This window comes from Giraffa tippelskirchi, chromosome 4 (assembly GCF_054371585.1).
Source record: "Giraffa tippelskirchi isolate mGirTip1 chromosome 4, T2T-mGirTip1v1.2.pri, whole genome shotgun sequence".
Classification (NCBI taxonomy): domain Eukaryota; kingdom Metazoa; phylum Chordata; class Mammalia; order Artiodactyla; family Giraffidae; genus Giraffa; species Giraffa tippelskirchi.
In genome coordinates this window covers 196,604,464-196,628,326 of record NC_137278.1, presented here as the reverse complement: position 1 = coordinate 196,628,326, position 23,863 = coordinate 196,604,464, and the positions used below count along the sequence as shown (strand labels likewise).

Below are 23,863 nucleotides of genomic sequence, written 5' to 3'. Positions count from 1 at the left end.
TGCTCCAGCCCCCACTTAGAACTGTGCCCAGGAGCGTGGGCACTGGAGCTGGAATCCAGGTTGAGAGGTTGGGCTTGAGCTGCAGCCTGAGACGTTGGAGTGAGAAGGGACACCCACAGCTGCGGTCCAGGCAAGGGAGGTCTTGCCCAAGGCCACATGGCTGGGCTGGTGGCAGAGATGAGCTGAGGAGCCTGGGGGCTCCTTCTACACTCCCATGCTCTTTCACCTGCTGCCTCCTCAGGAGATTGATGACAATTCCTCCACTCCCCAGAGGAAGAAACTAGGGGCAACCTGTGGACAGGGCACAGGTTACACTGGAAATTGAGGACTGGGGATGCTTTGAGCTCCAACAATTCAGCATCCCAGGTGGAGATGAATTCTCTCCTGTTTGACTTCTGGGATTTCTGGATCCATTCCTGGTTGGTTCCTTTGACCATGAAAGTGAATATTCAGTGGCTGGGTGACTAAGACTTAGTACCCAATCTGGACAGGACATCAGTGCCTGGTTGCTGACGAGCTCACTTTCGTCTGCCCATTGAGTGTCTGGATGAATCCACTTGAATCTGTTTCCTGTCAAGGACACAGGAAAATCTCCTTCCCAGAGAGGACCCGGTGCTGTTTCTGCCTTTGATTTATCAACTGACAAAGGCAGCAGATGTTTATAAAGCAGAAACCACCCTCAGACTCTCACAGTCACTCTCCATCACTGGTGAGTTCCCGGAAGGGACAGGGTGACCCATTTGCTGAGCCAGGTCAAGCAGGAGCGAATGTCTTGAGAAATTAGAGCTTCTCAAGCTGGTCCAGAGCTGCTCAGGTTCCAGGCTAGTTTTCTTCCTTGGGCTCAAATTCTCAGTAACTGGGGCTGGAGGGTTTGAAGAATGCTGCTGCAAGTTCCTCCCATTTGAAGACTGGAGTGGGGTCCTTCCTGCTCTGTACCCCAAGTGTTCCTGCCCACAGTCCAGGCAAGAAATGCCCAAGCGACAGGGGGCAGAAAACTTGTCGGACACCTACAGGTGCGCCCTGCCCCCAACTCGAGAGCGAGGAAGCCTGCAGGACAGTCACCGTCAGTCTCACCTCCAACCTAGCCTGGCCACATGCACTGTGGCTTCTCATGAAGCATTGACAGCCCCACTGTGGGACCACTGCAGTGCTGGGCTTGAACGAGTTAAGAAGGCCACACACGGAGACAGAGGGAAGGTAAGGCGACTAGAGAAGGAAATGGCAACCCACTCCAGTATTCTTGCCTGGAAAACAGTTCATGGGGTCGCAGAGTCGGACATGACTCAGCGACTAAACACAAGGTGACTAGGAGACAGGAGGGCTGAAACTGAACATGGAAGAGATCAACAAAGCCAGACACAACACCATAAATCAACTATACTTCAATAAAATACGTTAAAAGAAAAAAAAAGTAAAGCCAGAAGCCTACTTGGTCTTTTTCCCATTCTCCTTTATTTCATAAACACCTAGTTACAAGTTGCACAAATCAAAAAATAAAGGCAGAGAGGGTGTGGGGAAGACCTTTGTGATGTGAAGCAGGTGGGAAGGGAGAAAGGGCTGGGGACAGGTCCTCTCCCTCCACACACAGCCCTGGACGAGGACTGTGGCCCCTACAGTAGGGGATCTGAGGAGGAGGTAGGCAGAGAGCAAGGGTCGCTGGGGCCCCTAAACCCAGAGCTCACCCTCAAAGCCCCTTCAATGCATGGCAGGAGTAGAACAGGGAAGGGAAGGAGATTCAGAGATGGAGTAGCAAAGTGAAAAATCAAGTCATTGTGGTAAAGAGGTTCAAGGAAAGGAAAAGGGGCAGTGAAAGGTTCTCCCTGAGACCCCCAGGGAGGGGCTGGGGCCAGCTTGCCTGTTAATTTAATATTAAATTGGGAGTGGGAGTTGAAGAGGAAAAGTTATCTCAGGGGATGACGTCTCAGCCTCTCAGCCTGTACCTGGAGTGGGAAACAGAAACACACAAATTAAAAGGAAGAAAAGATACAGAAACCAGGAGTTCTGTCTTTCTGCAACAATTAAAACTTCTACTTGGGGGCTTCCCTGGTGGTCCAGTGGCTAGGACTCTGTGTTCCCAATGCAGGGGGGCCCGGGCCCGGGTGCCCTCCCTGGTTGGGGAACTAGATCCCACAGGCCACAACCTAAGACCTGGTGCAGCCAAAATAAACAAACATTAAGGGACTTCCCTGGTGGTCCAGTGGCTAAGACTCTGCGCTCCCATGCAGGGGACCTGGGTTTGATCCCTGGTCAGGGAATTAGATCCCACATGCTACAACTAAAACTTGGTAACAGCCAAAAAAAAAATTTTTTTTTTTTAAATAAATAGAAAAAAAAAGAAAACAAACAACCTCTTCTACCATCCAAGGTGGTGGTTGCTGGGTACCTGGGCTGCTTCTGCCTCAAGGCTGAGTGATGCTAACATAGTACACACCTCACCTCCTCCCGTCCCTGCCCGCCTCGTGGTACTTACAAGAGATACAAGAGAGGCTGAGGGCCCAGGGCCCTCACCAGTCGTAGCGGCGGGACTGTCGGGAGGGGGAGTCCTCGGGTCCCTGTATAGCCAGGCGGGGAGGCCCCTCAGCCCTTCGTCCTCCACCCCCGGAAGCCTCGTGCCTCCGAAATTCCAGAGGGCGCTGCTGCCGGAATCGGGAGGTCTCCCTCCGCCACTCGTCATCAAACGCTGCGGCCTCACCTGAAGAGGACACCGAGACCACTCGGGGCACCTGAGTACCACCCCACTTCACAGGCAGACCCCGCGCCTGAAGCAGGCATGCGCCACAGGCTCTGAGACCAAAACCCAAGGAGAAGGCTGAAAGGCTGTGGGGCAGGGAGGTGGGGGGCAGAGGGGAGAGGGGAGGTTGGAGTCATCATTGTTCCCTGAAGCCAGGAGCAGGAAATCAGGAATGGATACTTAGTTAAGGCGCATAATCCCATACACACTGTAAGTATTTAATAAATGTTGGTTGATTTTAAAGAAATAAAGACAAGAAAGGAAGACACTGACGGAATAGGGTAGATTACTATCAATATCTGACTTAGGTGACAGAGTTTGCCCTCCCTGGTGAGGCCACTGCCTGCACTGACTTAGCCCTAAGCTGACAAAAAGGCTCCGAGTAAGTGCAGAACATGGAGCTCATCCATAACGTTGCCCAAGAAACACGTACAAAGGTCGGGAGCATGCGAGCGGGCTCAGTCCTGTCTCTTTGCAACCCCATGGACTGTAGCCCACCAAGCTCCCCTGTCCATGGGATTTTCTAGGCAAGAATACTGGAGTGGGTTGCCATTTCCTTCTCCAGGGGATCTTCCCGACCCAGGGATCGAAGCAGGGAGAAAAAGCTGCCATTTCTCAGCTCACGGGACCGGGGCTAGGGGCTGGTGGCAGGAAGCCGGCAGGCTGGAGCCGGAAGGGGGCTTACTCTCGTCCAGGTTGATGTAGTCCTGCCGCTCCTCCTGGTCTCCCGTGCGGTGGTTTCGGGAACGCTGGAGGATGTGAGCCCGGTCCCGGATGTGATGCCCGATGGACATCTGCTCCAGCCCGCTGTCGGAGTCGCGCACAGTCCGCCGGGTCTCCCGGATCTGGGGGAGGTGGAGCGCCGCACGCTCAGTGGATCCTTCCAAACCTGGCTAGGCCAGCCCGGAAACACCACCCGGGACCCCCTCTTGAAAACAGCCAGCCAGGCCACCCGACCATGCCTCCCTGAGATAGGAGGAGCCCTCCAGCTCACCCCGCCTGGGGCTGAGCGCATCTCTGACGTCTCTTGGTAGACCTTGGGGGCCCCGTCGCCGGTGTTGGAGTAGGAGATGACAGTGGAGGAAGAGAAGGTCTGGCAATTGCCTCCGGCTGTCATGTGCTCCTGGGGAGGGAAGGGAACAGCAAGGCTGAGTGGGCAGGGGCAGGGTTCTGGAGCAGGGATCTTGCCCTGCAGCCCCGGAGCAAATGTGAGGATTCACCATCACCCACCAAATCCCTCTGAGTCCAAAAATAAGCCAGGCGGACCTGGAGAGACAGAGCCTTAACTGCCCATTTCATGAGATGCCCGCCACTGCTTCCCACACAGGACCCTGCGCTCTCTGGTCCCTTGGTCTTATCTAGCTTGCATGCCTCCGTGAGCATGGCCTTCCCCACTCCCACCTCCAGGGACTCGCAGGGGAGGGGGCGGGGGGACAAGACTCTCACCATGTTGCCGATCATGTCGTTCATCATCCCAAACATGTCCATGAAGCCGCCCGACTGGAGCAGAGAGGAAACTGAGTCAGGTTGCCAAGTTCAGGCTCCCACAGGCCACCTGGCTACATGGTCCCTCTCTCCTCTTCCTTTGCATCTGGCAGCGGCTCTTCCTCATTCCTCGTGAGCAGGAGCAGGACAGGTGTGCCTCTTTCCACGCTTCTCTTCCCGCCCACCCTGCCCTCCTCCTCAGGCTCTGTGGCTACTGGGATCCCATTTTTCTCCTGCCTGCCTGACCTATTTCCTCCTACTTTTAGGAAGCAAGTCCGTGTTACTGGAGTCTAACCTATAAAGGGGTTGGTTCTGAAGCTGTAGAAAAATCTCCTACACATCATCTCTAGTTGGCCCTGCAACAGCACCTCCCTCCTCAAAAGAAGACACCTTGCCAGGCACTTATATCTCCCTAATAGGCATGACTCCTAGAAGTACAGGACTCAGCACACAGCAGGCCCAGAGATCTGTGAGCTTATGAAGACTCTAGGGTTACCCATTAGGCTATATTTCAGAGAGGCAAATTTGGAACTAATATCTAAGGGTTACAGAGCATGTTTGAGATGGAAGGATGCAGTGAGATGAAGACTTACCATTCCCAGCATTCCAAAAGGGGAGACAGTCCCAGCCTACGAGAACATGCCAGGAATAGAAATTAGAGGCCACATGCGACCTCACCTTCCCAAAACAAGCCCATGGCCTCCCTTGCTTGTTTCCATCCTCCTCTCAAAGGAGCATCACAAAGCCTGTCTTCCACACCCCTTTCCCCACTCCTAGAAGGCATGCCACTTGCTAAGTCAGCCAGCATGCAAGAAAAATGAAGCACTGCATTAACCACCCTCCCACCTTTCCTTGAGTCTCAGATTTGTGGCGGCACCATTACCTGCATCCTGCGGCTGGCAGGCCGGGTCCCTGGCAGGTTGCCATCTGTGATGCTGAGGAAGGGGCTATATCCAAAACCCCCTGACAACATCCGGTTCATGTGCTGACGGTGAATGGCAAAGGGGTCCCTGTGCAGGGAGAGTACAGAGCAGATGACAGAAGGGGCAACGGTCAGCACCTCCCCAGGCCACCCCCCCACCACCACCAAAGAAAAGACCCATAGGGAACCAGCGGCACAGACATCCCCTCCAAGTCTAAGCTGGAGCTCAGAGTGGCCACCCAGGTGTGATCTGAGCCCGCAACGGGAGCCGAGGTGTCTGTCTCAAATACTCAGACTGAAGTTGACCGATATGTGCGCTGGAGCAAGAAGGGGAGGGGATACTCACATCAGGAACATGGGGTCCTCGGGCTCCACGTCCCTCATGAAGCGGAACATCCTGATTTCAGCTCCAGGGAGCTCCACACTGCGAAGATGTGGAGGCTCAAAGGTTGGAAGCGGCCAGGCTTTTTGCACATCCGCTCAGGGCAGGGACTCTCAGAGCGTGGTCCCTTACAAACACAATAACTGGCCCCCAAACTCCAGGGAGACCCTTCTCCAGGTGTTCAACATCAGCCTCTAGGGAGAGCAGAGCTCTTCAAACCCTCTCTCCGAAGGAGGACCGTGGAAAATTTTCCCGAGCCTGTTTTCTGCCTCCCCCACTCAGAGCCATCCTCTTCCCAAAGCCATAGCCAAAGGCACACTCCCCCAACCCTCGACGCCACCCTTCCGGATGCGAATCTCAAGTGCCGTCCCTCACCCCCGCTCCATGAATGACCCCAACCACCCCGCTCCCTCCTCACACCCTGGCCGCCGCTAGACCTCCCCCGGGTGGGCCTCACCATCCCCGCCGCTCCTGTCGGCGCCCCCTCACCCCGAACCCTGCTTTCCTGCCGGCTGAGTAGGAGAGGCAGGCTTGACCCGCTCCCCTCCCCGCATCCCAGGCTCCCGGGGACCCTGCAGCCCGGCGGGCCGCTCCCGCCCCGAACTGGCTGCCCGCTCCGCTCGAGCCTCACCGGTCCCCGGTCCGGGCTCAGCGGCCCATCCGGCCGGTCTCGCCTGTCGGTGCGCGGCAGGATCGGGGCTAGCGGCCCGGGACGCGGGACTGGTCCGGGCGTGAGCTCCTCGGCCTCCCGCACCGCCTCCTCTCACAGCTGCCACCTCCGTGCCCCCCCGCGCCGTCGGCCCACGGAGCCCGAACCCCAGCCAGGCCCGGACGGAAGTGACGTCACGATGGGACAGCCCACCCCAGGCCGGGCCTGCGGAGCTCCGCCCACCGGCGGGCGTGGGGCGCACGCGGGGCCTGCTCCTAGGCCTAACTGCTGGGGGCCGCGGGGTCCTCCGGGACTCGGGGAGCGGAGGCCTCATTTGTAACCTTGATTTAGGTTCTGTGGCCCCGAGGAGGCTCCCTGTCAGGGTGTGGGGGAAGGAGCAGCGGAGTCCATCGCCGGGAGGGAAAGAGGAGGGAAGAGGACGGGGGCAGATTCCCCCGGGCAGGGCAGGCTCCCAGTGGGTGACGAGGTGGGGCGGATCCCTGGGGAGAGCTTTCAGCATATTTCTACCGGGGAAGCGTTCATCCCGAGCGGGAGGAAGGACGGCAATTCTGCGGGGGAGGCGCTGGGGCCAGTCCCCTCGGGAGGAGGCGCGTTCCGGGCTGGGGCGGCGTCCTCGGAGTGACGTAGCGGGACAGTGATGCCCAGGTCTTCCTCTGGCTTCGAGAACTCGGGCTGGGGCACGGAGGATCCAGGCTAGGGGTCCGGCCGCCAGATGGCGCCCTTCGGCCGGGCTGGAACTGCAGCCCCCGGGGAACTTGCGTTGGCGAGGCTTTGGGGACCCCCCCCGCCCGCCGCCGCCCCCAGTTACCCTGCTGTGAGGAGTCAGACTGGGGAGAGAGTTCTGAAATCTTTTCATTGAATACCAACCTCCCCTTTCTTTTCTCTGAGTATCCTCAGGAGCTCCCAGTCCGCACTGATCTTTCTTGCCTCTAGTCAAGCAGGTTGGTAGGTAGGTCGAAGGAGAAGAGCTCCCCGTTCACCAAACTCACCCAGGGGCAGAGTTGCGAACAGGCCCAGGAGACCTGCCTCGAAGGCCAAAGGCTGACACTTTAACATACTAAATGTGTTGCATAAAATCCAGCCCAACTGGAGAGAAGGGTCCTCCCCCTGGGTGTCCAGGGATTTGGGCTGTCCGGGCTGGACTTTAGACCGGACTCTTCCAGACGCCAGCTCGCCTGGTTCTTGACACTGGCCGCTAGCCAGGTTTGTGCTCTGTGGGCCTGACAGCCAGAGAGACTTGTTCCCATCTCCAGCACTTCCCTGGAGAGGAAGAGGGGTTGGTCCCTGGTGACTCAGGAAAAGGTGGTAAGAGTGGGGCTTCTCAGGTTTCTTTGGACTTGATTATTATTAAAGAGAGTGGAAAACAAAAAACAAAAAAACAATAGTGGCAACAGAGGGGAACAGAGACAAAGAAATTAGAAGCTGGCAGAATGGCAAAGCCAAAGATAGAATAAAAGAAGATGTGTTTTCCATTGATATTTCTGGGGAATAGACTTAGTAAAAGCTTTTGTCTTCCAAATGCTCCATCTCTGAACAGCCCACCATGCCAGTGCTCCTTTCCTCTTGCCTCCAAACAAAAGCAGTGTGACAAGTGGTTAAGAGCTGTCATGGTGAGAGTTCTGCAGCCCAAACTTAGTGAAGTGTGGGCCTCACCTTCCAGCGTCTCCATCCCCATTTCATCATGTCCAACCTACCCAGAGTTGGATAGGAAATGCAGCTAGTCTTCTAGCCTTCTCCTTTGGTCTTCTTCCATTACCTGGTGTTCTCTGTTGTTGTTTAGCCGCTAAGTCGTGTCCGACTCTTTGCGACCCCATAGACTGTAGCCCACCAGGCTCCTCCGTCCATGGGATTTTTCAGGCAAGAATACTGGAGTGGGCTGCCATTTCCTCTTCCAGGAGATCTTGCCGACCCAGGGACTGATTCTATGTCTCCAGTGTCTCATGTATTGTAGGCAGATTCTTTTCCACTGAGCCATTGGGGAAGGTGCCTAGAGCTCTTTTTATTCTTCCTTCCAAGACTTAAGAATCTGATATCAGGTACTTCACTAGCCATCCAGTGGTTATGACTCTGCTTTCACTGCAGTGGCCATGGGTTCCATCCCTGGTCAGGGAACTAAGGACCCAGTATGCCACAAGGAACAGCAAAACAAAACAGAAAACCCTGATATCAGTCATTTTTACTTTTGCATGATTTTTACTCAGTCACCTCCCCTAAGAATAATTACAAATAACAGTTTAGCATCCATCTATGACACAAAACTCTAAACCTAGGCTTTCTCTCAGGTTAAAAAGAGAGCTTTGAAGAGGTGGGGATGAAGGAGGAAATGCAAGAGTTCATTCTCAGCGTGCCCAGCAATGGACCATATAGGCAGCCATCCACTCCAGGAATTGAAGGAATGTAATTTTACAAGCAACCTTTCTGTCCAGACAGAGTTGGTGTCTGTTTTCCTTCTCTGTCACCTTTCTATTCCTTCCCTTCCCTCCCCCACTCACTGACTTCTCTTCCTTCCTTCCTTCTTTCCCGACTTCCCTCCTTTCTTAAGTATGTGTCTGTCCCGTAAACTCTGATGAACAGAAATTCCTCAGTCATCAGAGTTTCCTGTAGATGATAAAATGTAGGAGGGAGGGTGGGCCCAGTCCCGAGTGAGGCTGAACTCGAAGGGAATAAGCATTGTTGGGAGAAAGAGAAAGTTTCTCCTCACTGCTTTATGTGATGAAGCCAAAGTCTGGAAGTCCTTGAGAGGGGAAAGAAAGGGTTAGTCACTCAGTCATGTCAGACTCATTGTGACTCCATGGGCTATAGCCCGCCAGGCTCCTCTGTCCATGGGATTCTCCAGGCACTAATACTAGAATGGGTTGCCATCTCCTTCTCCAGGGGATCTTCCCAACCCGAACTCAGGTTTCCTGCATTGCAGATGGAATCTTTACCATCTGAGCCACTAGGGAAACTCAGAGGGGAGATCTGGGTCAGAAAAATGCCCTTGTCAGATGTGAGGTCTGGCATCTGGAACAATCCCAGGGCAGTTGGTTTCTGGAGCAGAGTGAGGATGGGGTAATGATGGACTTATGGGACACTGGATTCCAACTTGAGCTAACATGAATGGGTGTGACTGAGTGTATGTGTGTATGTGTATTGGGGGAGGGAGATAAACGCTGACATTGAGCACTGAGTTGCCCCAGGAAGAGAGAGTGAGTTGTATAGTGGACACCAGATCAGAATGAGATTGAAAAATGGCTTAGGAACATTTTTTTAAGTCCAGCTTTTCAGTTTGTTTTATATCCATGTCCACTCAACAAATATTTATTGAATACCTACTGTGTGAGGCTTCCCAGTTGGTGATAGTGGTAAAGAACCCGCCTCCCAATGCTGGCAACATAAGAGACATGGGTTCGAGCCCTGGGTTGGCAAGATTCCTTGGAGGAGGGGATGGAAACCCACTCCAGTATTCTTGCCTGAAGAATCCCATGGACAGAGGAGCCTGGAGGGATACAGTCCATGGGGTCACAAAAAGTCGGACACAACTGAACGACTAACACTTTCATTTTTTACTTTCCGGGGGTTAGAATTCCGTGCTTTTGCTGCTGTGGTCCCAGGTTCAATTCCTGGTTGGAGAACTAAGATTCCCTACAAGCCCTGAGGCACGGCCAAAAACAAATAAACAAAATTTTTAAATGACTCCAGATTTTTTATTTTTTTGATCTGGGCAATCTGAATGAGAAATAAATGACCATTCTGTATCAGGACAGGCCTGAGAACACATGGAAATTACGTCTGGCTAAAATTGTGATCCTGACCACGTGGCTACACAGGGTAACTGAGTGGACAGTCTTCTCTTTATTATGATTTTTTTAATCTATGTATTTTATTTTACGGCCACGGCATGTGGCATCTTAGTTCCCGATGAGGGATCAAACCTATGCTCCTTGCTTTGGAAACGCAGAGTCTTAACCACTGGACCACTAGGGAAGTCCCATAGTCTTCTCTTTAGAATTGAGCCACCTGAAGCAGGAGGAGGGCGACAGGAATATAGGAATCCCAAGGCTAGTTCGACTATCAGATATGAGATGTTGGATCACCTTGGGTAGATATGCTAATATTAATGGTTGGCATGAGCACTGGAGTTTTAAGTCTTAAGAACTTCCTGTTGTCCCTTGATCATTTCAAGGAGCCATCCCTAAGGAGGCCATCTATCTCATGATTAACATGGGCTTTAAGGATTGAAGTTTGTGCTACCTGTGTGGTGAAAAGTGAAAGTGAAAGCCACTCAGTGTGTCTGACTCTTTGCGACCCCATGGACTGTACTGGAGTTGGTAGCCTTTCTCTTCTCCAGGGGATCTTCCCAACCCAGGGATTAAACCCAGGTCTCCCACATTGCAGGCGGATTCTTTGCCGGCTGAGCCACAAGGGAAGCCTGTGTGGTAGTTCCTGTCAATAAACATTTATGAAGCTCCTACTATGTGCCAGGCACAGTGCAAGGTGCTGGGGATGAAAGACAAATAAGACATGGTCTCTGCTCAGCAGGGTTCACAGCCCAGTGAGGTGGCCAACATGGAATCAATGATAATCCAGGATGAAAGCCGCCATAGAAAGATAAAGATGTATATTCAAAGGGGAAAGGTGGTTCAGAAAAGGGAGAGGGTGGCTTGGGAACTGGGGCGGAGCAGCCAGGAGAGCATTCTAATTTTTTGGGGGGGGGCCGCCCCGTGTTCACGTGGGACCTTAGTTCCAAGACCACGGATCAAAACTACACCCACTGCATTGGAAGCATGGGGTCTTAACCACTGGCCTGCCAGGAAGTCCCCAGGAGATCATTTTAGGTTGAAGGTAAGATCAAAGCAAAGGCACTGGGACTCCTCTGGCCATCCAGTGGTTAAGACTTCACGCTTAAATGCAGGGGGCGTGGGTTCTATCCCTGGTTGGGGAACTAAGACCCCACATGCTGTGCAGTATGGCCAAAAAATAAAATAAATTAAAAAAAGAAAAAAGCAAAGGCATAGAGGTAGGCTCCATTGGGGAGGAGCTATGAAGAGATTAAAAAAAAAATGCCAAAGCAAAACTTTTGAGGGAAACTTGGTGAGAGCCAAGGCTACAGAGGTTAAAAGGGACCAGACCTTGAAGAGCTGTGTTTACTTCTGAACTTTATCATTGGCATGGAGAAGCTATCAGGAGGTTTTTATGGAGGGAGATGACAATAGTCTATTTGCATTTTGGGTAGAAAGGCAGTTTATACATTTCAGCAAACATTTCTGAGCTACAATATGCCATATACCGAGGTAGGTGTGAAGATCCAAAAAATTTTTTTTTTAATTTATTTAATTGGAGGCTAATTACTTTACAATATTGTAGTGGTTTTTGCCATACATTGACATGACTCAGCCACAGGTTTACCATGGGTTTAAATTCTTAAATCATGATTGAAAACCCAAATGAATTAACCTTAAAGTCAAGTGAATGATGTTGACCCCTACAGTAGGGGCAAGACTGGGCTTGGAGAGAAGAGAAGGAGCTCAAGGAATCTTTAGAAAGTTAAATGTGAGGGATCTAGGGAGGGAAAGAAGAGGCCATGTCTCAGATGACCCCTTGGCATGAATGAATGGGTGGAGGACAGGACCTTTAACTGAAATAGAAAACCAGAGGAACTGCAGTTGGAAGGTGTGGAGTTGAGGCACTGTGGATGATCCAGGGAGAGAAGACAGAAGAGAATTGGAGTCATGATTTGTGCTCAGTAGCGAAGCAGGCACTGGAGGTATGAGTTTGAGAGTCATTGGGGTTTTTCTTGTTGTTGTTTTCAACGGTTTTTAAATTTATTTATTTCAATTTTTGGCTGTACCCTGCAGCATGTGGGATCTTAGTTCCTTGAACAGGAATGACCAGGGATCAAACCTGCACCCCCTGGATTGGAAGGGGGAGTCTTAACCACTGGACTGCCAAGGAAGTCCTTGAGAGTCATCAGGGTTGGAGGTCTGTGTTGGCAGTGGGACTTAAACCATTGGAGGTGCATGATGGAGTCGCTTAGGGAGACTGAGAACAGGACCCCCGAGACCCAAGCATTGGGGTTTCCCAGGTTCACACTAGTGCTAGAGAACCTGCCTGCCAATGCAGGAGACCTGAGACATGGTTTCAATACCTGGGTTGGGAAGATCCCCTGGAAGAGGGCATGGCAGCCTCCTCCAGTATTCTTGCCTGGAAAATCCTGTAGACAGAGGAGCCTGGTGGGCTACGGTCCATAGGGTCGCACAGAGTCGGCACAAATGAAGCGATTCAGCATGTGTGCATGACCAGATCATCTCCTAATTTCTCAGTAACTTAGGCTCTTTGAGAAAAAGTATGTTAATTCCCCTGAGACCCAAGCCACCTGGAAGGGATCAGTTGACCCGGCAATCGCCTCCTCCTGGTTGTGAAGTCCTCTCTCGGCCTTTTACCTGCTGGGCAAAATAAGCCTCTAGCTGTCACTCCTGGTCCATGTCCCCTAGCCTTTTCTATTTTTTTTTCATGATAATTTAGTTTACCTCTGAATATTTTAAATATAATGGAAACAAATATAACAGTTTTGTTTCAAAACTCGAGGTATCAACAATTAAAAGATGGGGATTTTGTAAAAAAAAAAAAAAAAAGTGGTTTATTGAATACTTACAATGTTTACACCTTTAATATTAACTCCACTTAGTTTTAGAGGATGGAAGTGCACAAAACAAGGAGCTGTTGGAAACATCTTCAAAGTGGGAACCACAGCAGATGGAACTGTGGTGCTAGACCTCCACTCCCAGCGGTGGTGGTAGTTCGGTCACTCAGTCGTGTCTGACTCCTGAGACCCTATGGGCTGCAGCCCCCCAGGCTCCTCTGTCCATGGCATTTCCCAGGCAAGAATATTGAAGTGGGTTGTCATTTCCTTCTCCATCCCCTAGCCTTTTCAATTTCACTTTCCTCTCCTCTGGGTCAGCCACACAGTCTATTTCATCTGTGAAAATGTGGAAATTCTGAGCAAACATGCATCTGTGGTAAAGTTCACGACAAGAATGGCCCACAAGACCCTCCAACACAGCAGCCAGAGTTGCTCTTGACTTTTCTATCTACTGAACACTGGGACAGAGATGGAAAGAGGCAGAAAAAGGAGGTTTAGGACCGAGGTCTGAAGTGGTGCTGCACCATATGGTAGTCACTAGGCACAGGTAATATTTAAATTTAATTAAAATTGGGAATTCCCTGGCAGTCCAGTGGTTAAGACTCAGCAACGTCCCTGGTGTGGCCTGGGTTCAACCCCTAGTCAGAGAACTAAAATCCCACAAGTCAATTAGCACAGCTGGAAAAAAGAAAAAAAGAAAAAAGAATGAGGCAGACTTATTTTAAATAAATAATACATTTAATTAAAATTAAAGTAAAAAAATGCAGTTCTTCAGTTGCACCAGCCACATTTCAAGTCTTCAATAACCACACATGGCTTGTGGCCACTGTATTGGAAACTATAGATATAGAACAGTCCCATCACCATAGAAAATTTTACTGGACAGAGTCAGAAAGCATTTATAAATACTACTTTCTTCTGGACTTTTTTGAAGGCCTGTGAAGGCTTTTGGAAAAGAAGAGGGGAAAATTGGAAGAAGGTAGTCAAAGGTATAAGCTTCCAGTTATAAGGTAAATATGAGGATGTAACATACAATGTGATAAATATAATTAGCAGTGTTGCATGTTATACATGTAAGAGTTCTTATCACAATGAAAAAAAGTTTTTTAATTCGTTAATTTTGTATCTGGATTTGATGATGGATATTCACTATTCACTAAACTTGGCCCTTCCCAGGTGGTAAAGAACCTGCTTGCCAAAGCAGGAGACATATGAGACACGAGTTCAATCCCTGGGTTGGGAAGATCCCCTGGAGGAGGGCATGGCAATCACCCCAGTATTCCTGCCTGGAGAATCCCATGGACAGAGGAATCTGGCGGGCCACAGTCCATGGGGTACAAAAGAGTTGAACACAACTGAATCAACTTAGCACACATGCATGCATGTTCACTAAAATTATTGTGGGTATCATTTCACGATACATGTAAAGTCAAATCATTATGCTGTACGCTGTAAACAAACAGTGCTGGATGTCAATTATATCTCAGTAAAACTGAAAGAAAAAAAGAAGGAAAAGCACACATAAAGGGGAGAAACTGAAAGGAGGGCAGCAGAGAATGGGCCAACAGCGAACTCTAAGTGTAAAAGTGAAGGAGGTCATGAAGGACGGCACAGAGAATAAGAAAAGCCAAAGAATCTAGAGGAGAGCTATGATGATAAAACTGATGATTTTTTTAAAGTTTTTTTAAAACTTTATTCATTTTTGGCTGTGCTGGGTCTCTGTTGCTGCACAAGGGCTTTCTCCAGTTGCAGTGAGCAGGGGCTACTCTTTAGTTGCAGTGCTCAGGCTTCTCTTGTTGCAGAGCATAGGCTCTTAGGTGCATGGGGTCAGTATTTGTGGCACATGGGCTTAGCTGCCCCCAGGCATGCGGAATCTTCCCGACCAGGGATCGAATCCACGTATGCTGCATTGGCAGGCAGATTCTTAACCACTGGACCACCAGGGAAGTCCAAAACCAACAATTTTTGCTAGACAGAAAGTTCATGAGGGAGTAGGAAAGCCATAGAAATTTTGATTGTGATGCTGATATCGTAAAAGACAGACTGACCACCAGGACACCAGTAGTTGCTGAGAAGATCCCAAGTCAGAGAGAGGCCAGCCCATACCCTGATGCATGCCCTGTGCTTCCACAGCTGCTCAAGGAAGGAAAGCTGAGAGCACTCTGAGGCAGAATCGAAGATGTGGTGTCAGGGTTGGGAGGTCAAGGATGTACTGAACTTTTGCTCCTTGGTGCCTAGCCTTGTGCCAGACACCCTTCTCAGGAGAAGGAGACATCAGTAAGGGTTGGGGAGTGAGGAAGGCAGTTTGGAGTTGGGAACAATGGGTCTAGAATCCAGAGAGATCAGGGAGGTACCCCAGAAAAGGAGCACCCCTGGACACGGGATAGGGTGCTGTCCGGTGCAAGACAGTGCTGGATACCTGTCCTTTTTCAGGTTTGTACTTTGAATGACCTCTCCCATCTCTTCCTGGAGGGCAGGGAGGGACCATATCTTTTCCATTCAGCTTTGTGTCTCCACCACACAGCACAAGGGCTCATCACCAAGAGGAAGCAAGCAAGTGCAAAAGTGAAAGTCACTCAGTCGTGTCCGACTCTTTGCGACCCCATGGACTATACAGTCCAAGGAATTCTCCAGACCAGAATACTGGAGTGGGTAGCCATTTCCTTCTCCAGGGGATCTTCCCAACCCAGGGATCAAACCCAGGTCTCCCACATTTCAGGCAGATTCTTTACCAACTGAGCCACCAGGGAAGCCCCATCACCAAGAGGGAGCTCAATAAAAGTTTGCTGAAGTTCAAGAGTTCAAGCTTGCTCTAGATGCCAAAAGCATCTAGAAAACTCAGCACTGTTGTAGTTCACACGGATGCGAGTAGAATATGATGAGGGAGACAAACTGACGGGGCATGTTCCTGACAAACCTGGCTTCATGTTGTCATGAAGATATTTCTTGGGACTTCCCTGGAGGTCCAGCAGTCAAGAATCTGCCTTGCAATGCAGGTTCGATCCCTAGTGGGGGAACTAAGATCTGACATCCTGCAACTACTGAGCCCGGAGAAGCGCAACAAAGATCTAGCACAGCACAGAAAAGAAAGGAAGAAAAAAGAAAGATGATTTTTTTAGGAACACTTCTGCGGGTAACATATTCAAAGCAAACTTGACCAAAGTTAGGCTGGTTGAAATCACTAGTAGTCTGTCTCCTCTTGACTCTGACTCTCCCATCTTGAGTTTTGAAAAAAAAATTTTTTTTTTTTAAACAAAGGAAAAATGAGGAATAGCAAATGAGGTCATTGGGAGTGGAGTGAGATGAAGAGCATAGTGAGGAGTGGAGGGGTCCAGCTTTCAGGTTTCTGTCCTCCCACCCTTGAATGATAGCTAACTAGGCCTTCCTTAGCACTTAAACTAACAGATAAATAGGCAAGCTAGGAAAAAAAAAAACCAGGAAGCTAGAGAGGGGGAAGAATTCACTTAAGAATGAGATGGAAATAGTTGGAGTTGAACATCTTCCACACCGTGGTGAGGGAACTGCTAGGATGTCGGAAGGCAGAGTTTCCAGGGGACTCGGGCCTCCTCTTTTCTCACCTGGCCTCCCTTTTCCCACCTCCAGAAAATGTGTAAGAAGCAGAACTTCCCCCCATTCAACTAGTGGAAAATTCTCTGTTGAGCCATGGAGTAAAAGAACTCTAGGAACAGGGAAGGCTCCACAAGGCCTTCAAAAATGGTGCTCTGGAAAGGAGCAAACAGACAGGCTGGCATCATTTAACTCTTGTGGCCCCACAGGCCCAGAGACCCACCCCAAGGAATAGGAGGTGCGCTTTCAGCACCCCACTCATTCCAAATTCATCCTAAGTGTCCCATCTAGCTTTCCTCTCGTGAACCAAGGCTTCGGGAGACTGATCTGCTGTCCAACCAGGCAGCGAGGGCTAAGGGGTGCTTCTCCCAAGCAGAAAGGGACTTAGATCCAGGCCTTCTGCTTTCTAGATCTTTTTCCTTTGGTCCCTGCGGACCCTAGTGTCCAAACTCTTAGATTCTCAAGGCTCTCCCTTGGGCCTTGGGGCAGGATTCCCATTCTCTGCCTCCCCATATCCCTGGAATTTTCCACTGCAGCTGCCTCCGCTCCCAGACACCCCTCCCTGGGCAAAATTCCCGGCTCCCTCCGCCTCCCCTTCCCTAATCACACCTCGATCCCACCCCTCGGTCCTCAGGCCCAGCCCACAGTCCAACCCACAGCCCACACTAACCCCGGTGGTCCCAGTTAGAGAAATGGGAGGCCAGACCCTTATAGAAGGGTGAGAGGGAGGGTCCCAGGCTCTCTCCGGGGCAGGGAGAAAGGACAGTGGAGGGGCTGGCCCCCTGTGGGGCTGGAGTGGGGGGAGTGGCCCTCCTCAAATCCCCATATAAGGCAGGACAAGCAGTGAGGCTCCTGGATTGGCTGATTCAAATGAGCATTCCACCTGGCAACAGGGTTTCTATTGGCTCTCAGGAAAAATAGGAGGAAGGTGGATGGAGGTTGTTGGTGGCGGTGATTGGAGGGGGGGAGGGGAGTGGAGGTGACCGGAGTGGGGGGCGGTTACCAGGGCAACAGGGTAAGAGCCCAGCAGGGTGTCCGAGACAGCAGGCGGGGCTGCGAGGTGGAGAAGGGGGGAAGAGGAAAGGAGGGTGGGAGGGAGAGGAAAGAGACTGACGGGGAGGGAGCCAGACAGGGAGACTGGTGCGGGGTTGGGGGGGAAGGAGGGGGGAGAGGGAGGTAAATGAAGCCAGAGAGAACAGAGATGGAGAGGGTCAGAGATCGCTAAAGACACCAGCGAGTGTGTCAGAGAAACAGAGAGCGAGAGATGGAAAGATCTGAGCAAGATGGACAGAGTTCGTAAAAAACCTGGGTGGGGCTCCAAGATTTTTGAGGAGTCAGAGACTGAGAAACTGATAGAAGAGTCAGAAGGAGAAATTGGGAAGTGTGGACACCAAAGGACCAAAAGAGGGGGTATTTATGGACTCAAAGACTAAATGGTGCCGATGAGTCGGTTATGTCTTTTTTTATTAAGAAAATGAAAATGATGACTGAGGGACAAATGCAGGAGTGCACATACACCAAAGACATCTTGGTCCAAACCCTAGCCTTCCATTCCATCCATCTTCCCCACGACCTTTGCTACACATCCCAGCTGCTGTCCCCTCCTGAAACTCCAAGCTTCTCAAAATGACCCAAAGAGACTGAGACTGAGGGCAAGGAGCTGAGGGTGCGTGGAACAGCTGTGGGCTGGAAACCCCTGCAGAAGAGGCAGATATTAATATAATCCAAAAAGGCTGGGGAAGCAGAAGAGCCACCAAGAGAGGGAAAATGTGGGAAATAAGGACGTGAAGATGAGTTGAGGAAGATGAGCTAAAGATGCAGGGCCGGTGACAGACTCAGATAAGACAAGAACAGTGTTGTCTGGAGAGAGAGGGAAGGCAAACAGAGATGGGAGGTAGAAGAGGGCAACTGAGGAGTGGAGAAGAGGCGGCAGAAGATGAGAGATGTGAGACACAAATGGATGAGAAGGGATGAGGAGAGATGGAAGGACCAGGCAGAGAAAAGTGAGGTGGAATGGGCAAATAAGAAAGGTCGAAGATGAAAAAGGAGAGAGGAGATTGGAAGGCCTCTGAGTTCCCTCAGATCCTAGACAAGAGCAGGAATGGAGGAACCCAGCCGGGGTCACAAATGTCAGACTCGGGCAGGACGGAGGGTGGGCTGCCTTTTCTGCTCTCCCACCCCCACTCAAGGCCACCCAGAGAACGAAGATGCCGGAGGAGAGGGGAAATCCAGCGAGAAGTGGAAGTAGCTCCCGCCCTCTTCCTCCTCTTTCAGCTTTTGGTTTCTCAAATACCTGCCCGGCCTTTCCATCTGCTTTCCCCCCACCCCATCCCTTAGCAAAATCTCAGGGATTTTTTTTTTGGGGGGGTGTCGGCAGGATCCAGGCCATCCCTCCAGTCCGCCCCCAAAAGCCAGACTCGACGTTCGCAAGCAGTGGGTCGGGATTCGGGGAGATCCCTCCCCGCAGGAACCCCACCCCTTCCCACCTCCGCGCCCCACTCCATTCTCCGAGACCACAGTCTCTCCATTTCCCCCTCCTGCTCTAGTGCTCCCTCCCGCCTCACGCGCGCTCCCTCCCCTCGCTCTCATCCTCCTATCCCCACCTCTCCAACCTCCGCTTTCATCCCCCTCCCCTCTCCTCTCCTCCCAGCTCCCGCCTGCCCCACCCCTGGGAAGCCCCTCCCGTCGGGCAGCGCCGCTTTATAAGCGGGTTCCCTGCCCGGGGGCGGCCGCGGCTGGTCGGCGGCAGCTCTGCGGGTGCGGGGGCGGCGAGCCGAGGACCGAGCGACCGCGGCCGGAGCGCGCCGGCCACCGCCCGCACCGCCCTTCCGCCCGCCCTCCGGACGGCCGCAGCCCTGCGGGTCTCCGCTCCAGACCCACCCCCGCCCCACCCCGCGCGCCTCTGCCGCCTCTTCCTGAGCCCCAGCTTGCCGAGCGGCCGCCGCTGCCGCTGTCGCCGCCGCCGCCGCCACCGCGCCAGGTTCCGGCCGCGGCCAGCCTCTGCCGTCCAGGGCCCTTCCGTCCAGGCCCCGGGACCCCGACTCCCCGCCAGCTCCAGCCCCGGCCCCGGCCCCGGCCCCGGCACCATGTCGGAGAAGAGCGTGGAGGCAGCGGCCGAGTTGAGCGCCAAGGTACGGGCGGGGTCGGCTGCGGCCCGGCACCCGCGCGCCCCCCGGGGTCCGCGCGGTCGTGCGCCCCTGGTCGCCCCCGACGGCCTCACACTGCTGCCCGGGCGCGGGGTTCCCGCGGACCCCACTCCGCCCTCCCCCCGCGCCCCAGCCTGGCGCTGCCTGCCCCGCTCCGCGCGGCTCGCGCCAGCGCCCTCTAGCTTCCCGAGCGCCGCGCGCCCGGCTCCCGGCCCGGCCGCTCCGGCCCCGCGCGGTCCCCACCCCTCTCCGGCCCCGGCTCGCGCGCTTCCACCCCGGCCCGTGCCCGTCGGAGCTCTGCGCGTCTCTTCTACCCTGTCCCCTCCCCCGCGTCCCTCTCCGGTTCCCCGTCCCCCGTCTCCCCTTCCAGTCTGACCTCACGTTCCTCTGCTAAGCGGTTTGAGAGCCTCTGGTGTAAACAGGGCTCTCCCGGGAGGCTGCTCCTCGAGGCCCCTCCCCTCGAGGCCCGACCGTCTCTCGCTCCTCTGCTCAGACAGCTACTGCCTCTATTTTCTCCTTCCATCTGTATCCATTCCTTCCTCCACTGGCCTTCAGCTCTCCTAGTCCCCATAACCGTCCTCCAGCATCTCCCCCCACACTTAAACAATCTTGAATTCCTAAATACCAGAAGGGGACCGGCCATAGCCTTCGAAAAACCTGGGGCTGCTTAGCACTGCATGGCATGGCATCGCGCCGCCCCTGCTCTCATCAGCTCCCTTCCCCGGCCCCATCCCTTCGCCCTTGCCTCTCTTCCAGCCTTCCTCTAATTTCCCTAGGGAACCCGCTGAGTGTCGCTTGGGGAAATTAATTCGGCCAGGGTTTGGGGGCTGGGAGCCCGACCTTGGGCGGGGGTGGCTGCTGAGGAGGTCACAGAGGTCTCCCGGAGGCCGGGGAAGTGAAAGGAGGAACCAGTGGGATTGGAGGCAGTGGGAGAGAGGGGCTCCGTGTGAGAGCTGACAAGGTGTGCCAAGCGGCCCTCCGGTGGCATGTGACTTCACTGAGTAGGTGTCTTTGTGTGTCTGAAATCCAGCGAGTGTGTGGGACTGCCCGTGTCAGTTACATGTGTGCATGCGGAGACGTAGCTGTTCCGGGGCCCTGTTGCTGCTTTGTGAGTGCCGAGTGGCTTCACTGTGCCCTTGTGCTGTCTCGAGAGTGTGTGCCAGAATGTCCAAACACCGGGCCATGTGTCTCCGGATCGCGTGGGCGCCCCTCTGTGCCGTCCGTGTGAATCAGTGTCAGCCTGTGTCAGTGTATGTGCCCGTGCTGAGTAAATGAGGCCAGAGAGCTACTTAGCACAAGACCTAGGTCACATACCCCCCTGGAAAAGGGATCATAAAAGGACAGTGACCAGAAGGACAGGACAGGACAGGACCAGACAGGGTAGGAGAGGGCCCGACCCCTTGGACTTTGGCCTCTGGTAGACTCCCTCCCTCCCTGGCACTCACTCTCCCCCACTGCATTAGCCCCATGAGAAACTTGGGCCAGGGCCACGCAGACCTGGTGCTGGGGCCCCCAGAGAGAAGCCAAGGCTCCCCAGGCCAAGGCTGTAGGGGGAAGCCCACCAGGTAGGAAAAATGCTATAGTGACCATCTGGCAGAGAAATGAGGACAGCAAAGTGGCATGGAGAAACGTAGTTGGAGTGAGAGGAGCTAGTGTTTTGTGTGCCCCATAAAGGGAGAAGGGAATTGAGTGTCCCGCCTGGCCAACCACCCCCACACCAAACCTCTGTCCTACCCCCAACCCTGCTCCAGAAAGGACACACCCTCCCAGGGTGATCCACTCACCCAGAAAACTTCCATCCCCATGGAATCAGATATAGAGTTGCACACCAGTACCAGATCCCATCTGATCATCCAGAGCACCACAGTTCCTGCAAAGGGGTGGGGTGGAGAGAGGACTGGAATCTCAATGGGAAGAACCGGTGTGGTGTCCCCAGAGAGTGGGGACCCTTGTGAGCACCTCTCTCAGCCACATCACATGAAGACATCAAAGGTGTGCCTGCTGGGGTCTTGAGGAGGAGAGAGGGACCAGTGTGTGGAGGGAGGGGACTCCAGGCAGGTACCTTATTCTCACCCGCTTTCCCATCCCACCCACACAGACCTTGTGTCTCTTCCTGTACCATGTCCCATAGACTTCCCCTTCCACGTTTCCCTTACTCTACTCCTCCTGCATCCCCCAGAAATGGTCACTCCTGCCCTTCTACACACCAGTGCACATACCACACCACACACTGTGCCCATGCACACACTCCAGGTGGTCGGGAGGAGGAAGCTCCCTGGGCCAAGAGTGGGCAGAGGTGAGAGGGGGCACCGGGAGTTGTCCCCCGGGGGCTCTCCCTATTCCTGTAGTGTTGGGCCAGGTAGGAGCCTGAAGATGAGGGGGGCACACAGACGGGAGAGAAACAAAGGCTTTCGAAGCTGAGGGGGAAGCAGGAAGGGATGCCCAGGAGAGTCCTCCGGAAAAGGCCCCAGAGGTAGACAAAAGGCAGAGCCGGGCCTGCAGTGGGAGGGGGCAGGCGAAGGAGGGACCTCAGGAGGGGGTGGGGCGTCAGGGCTGCGAGCAGATGGAGGGGGATTTGCTTTGCTGAGCTGAACTCTTCAGCCGGTGAGGCTGGGCAGAGCTTGGTGGGGGTGGTGAGCGATTACCTTGACTGCCTCTCCCCTGGCTTCACTCTTCCTCCTCCCTTGGGGAAGCGGCCTGGTCTCAGCCCCTTTGCGGCAGCGGCGACCCTGGGACCTCTGCTGCGTCTCTGAGCCACCCTTGCCACCGTCTCCATTTTCCACCCCTCTAAGCTTACTGGGGCTTCCCTGGTGGCTCGACGGTAAATAATCTGCCTGCAATGTGGGAGACCTGGGTTCAATCCCTGGGTCGGGAAGCTCCCTGGGAGAAGGGAATGGCAACCCAACTCCAGTATTCTTGCCTGGAGAATCCCATGGACTGAGGAGCCTGACGGGCAACAGTCCACGGGGTTGCAAAGAGTCCGAATGGACCGAGCAACTTAACAGACAAGCTCACTGCAGAGGGAGAAGCAGCTGGAGGGAATTAAGGGCAGCAGATCATGTGTGGCCAGAGGAAGGTGACCTCTTTCTCTCTCTTGTAGGACCTGAAGGAGAAGAAAGAAAAGGTGGAGGAGAAGGCAGGCCGGAAAGAGCGCAAGAAAGAAGTGGTGGAGGTGCGCAGGGGTCACCTGCCCCACTGGGCCCCCAGCCACGTTCCCCCGGGGCCCGCCTTTCCGTGACCCCGCCCATCAACTCGCCCCGGCCCCGCCCAGGCCCCTTGCCATTGGCGGGTACGGCGGGTGGAGGCACTGGGCTAGCCTGACACCTCCCTCTCCCGGTCCCCGCAGGAGGAGGAGAACGGTGCCGAGGAGGAGGAAGAAGAAACTGCCGAGGACGGCGAGGAGGAGGATGAAGGGGACGAGGAAGGTGGGGAGGGGCGGGGAACCGTCAGGATGGGTTTGAAGAACTAAAAGCAGGGCTGAGGGCCGCCACAGGGGGTCTCTGCTGGAGCTTCCAGCCCTTCCCCCAATGACCCATTTCTGGCTCCTCAGATGAGGAAGAAGAAGAAGATGAGGACGAAGGGCCCGCGCTGAAGAGAGCTGCTGAAGAGGAGGTTTGGGCTGGGTTGCGGGCTTGAGGGGCTGTCAGGGATGCAGCAGGGCCGGGAGCCCTTGGATTTGGACCGAGCTGCCGGTGGTTCCGGGGTGCAGGGCGGGGTGGGCTGGAGCAGGACAAGGGGCGGTCCCTCTCCCGGTGGACAGCTACCCCAGCTCTTTCCCTCTCCACAGGATGAAGCGGATCCCAAGCGGCAGAAGACAGAAAATGGGGCGTCGGCATGAGCCCCCTGCCAGTGGGCTGGGGGTGGTGGGAGGCCCCTCGGGGCCCGGAGGTGGGGGTGGGGAGCGCCGCGTGCAACCACTCTTCACCTGGCTCCCTGCTCTGGGCCCCGTGCCGGAGTTGCCGCCCTCTCTCCCCCCAACCTTCTCATGCCGCACCTCCATCCTCACTGCCATCTTCCACCCCCTTACCTGCTCCATCTGAGCTCCCCAGCTGGTCCCCAGTCACTCCCTCCCTCTCCCTCCTCTCTTCCCGCCCTTCCCACAGCCAGCCCCTCCCTTCTTCAATAGCCTCTCCTTCCTAACCTCTGCATCCCAGCCTCACGTCATCCTGCCCTGCCCATCCCTACCCTGCCTGATCCCTGGGTCTCCTCCCTCAGATCCCTTTCTCTCAGCGCCAGGACGGGGTGGGGCCAGGGTTGGGGCCGAGCCCCACAGCTGCCCCCCCTCCCCCTTTTTTGTATAATTTAATAAAGAAACGGTCGCGCTTCTGTTTTTAACCT

At 53.9% G+C, this 23,863-nt stretch overlaps 2 protein-coding genes across 4 annotated transcripts; one reads left to right on the top strand and one right to left on the bottom strand.

The window, feature by feature from the left end:
- Nucleotides 1–1,429: 1,429 nt before the first annotated feature.
- On the bottom strand, nucleotides 1,430–6,332 carry MLF2 (myeloid leukemia factor 2). 3 transcript variants are annotated; one of them, XM_081588116.1, is made up of 10 exons: nucleotides 6,152–6,332; nucleotides 5,485–5,562; nucleotides 5,100–5,226; nucleotides 5,006–5,008; nucleotides 4,810–4,845; nucleotides 4,178–4,231; nucleotides 3,726–3,854; nucleotides 3,417–3,576; nucleotides 2,471–2,692; nucleotides 1,430–1,940 (listed from the first exon to the last, which is right to left on the bottom strand). In XM_081588116.1, exons 2-9 carry the CDS (start codon nucleotides 5,532–5,534, stop codon nucleotides 2,505–2,507), a joined length of 747 nt encoding a protein of 248 aa, XP_081444242.1. In that variant the 5' UTR covers nucleotides 5,535–5,562; nucleotides 6,152–6,332; the 3' UTR covers nucleotides 1,430–1,940; nucleotides 2,471–2,504. The 3 variants fall into 3 exon arrangements, with proteins under 3 accessions (XP_081444242.1, XP_081444241.1, XP_081444240.1); XM_081588115.1 differs by lacking the exon at nucleotides 5,006–5,008 and having other exon boundaries at nucleotides 5,485–5,714; XM_081588114.1 differs by lacking the exon at nucleotides 5,006–5,008.
- On the top strand, nucleotides 5,571–23,860 carry PTMS (parathymosin). Its single transcript, XM_081590528.1, has 8 exons — nucleotides 5,571–5,586; nucleotides 6,099–6,200; nucleotides 6,290–6,505; nucleotides 19,056–19,510; nucleotides 22,626–22,697; nucleotides 22,872–22,950; nucleotides 23,076–23,137; nucleotides 23,313–23,860. Exons 1-8 carry the CDS (start codon nucleotides 5,571–5,573, stop codon nucleotides 23,361–23,363), a joined length of 1,053 nt encoding a protein of 350 aa, XP_081446654.1. The 3' UTR covers nucleotides 23,364–23,860.
- Nucleotides 23,861–23,863: the final 3 nt, after the last annotated feature.

Coding starts and splice junctions, on each gene's coding strand:
- PTMS (XM_081590528.1), top strand. Junction 22,698..22,871: donor GCAAGAAAGAAGTGGTGGAG/GTGCGCAGGGGT, acceptor CGGTCCCCGCAG/GAGGAGGAGAACGGTGCCGA. Junction 23,138..23,312: donor AGAGAGCTGCTGAAGAGGAG/GTTTGGGCTGGG, acceptor CCCTCTCCACAG/GATGAAGCGGATCCCAAGCG.
- MLF2 (XM_081588116.1), bottom strand. CDS start 5,534: ATGTTCCGCTTCATGAGGGACGTGGAGCCCGAGGACCCCATGTTCCTG. Junction 4,232..4,809: donor CTTTTGGAATGCTGGGAATG/GTAAGTCTTCAT, acceptor TCTCTGCTCCAG/TCGGGCGGCTTCATGGACAT. Junction 2,693..3,416: donor CTACATCAACCTGGACGAGA/GTAAGCCCCCTT, acceptor TGTCCTCTTCAG/GTGAGGCCGCAGCGTTTGAT.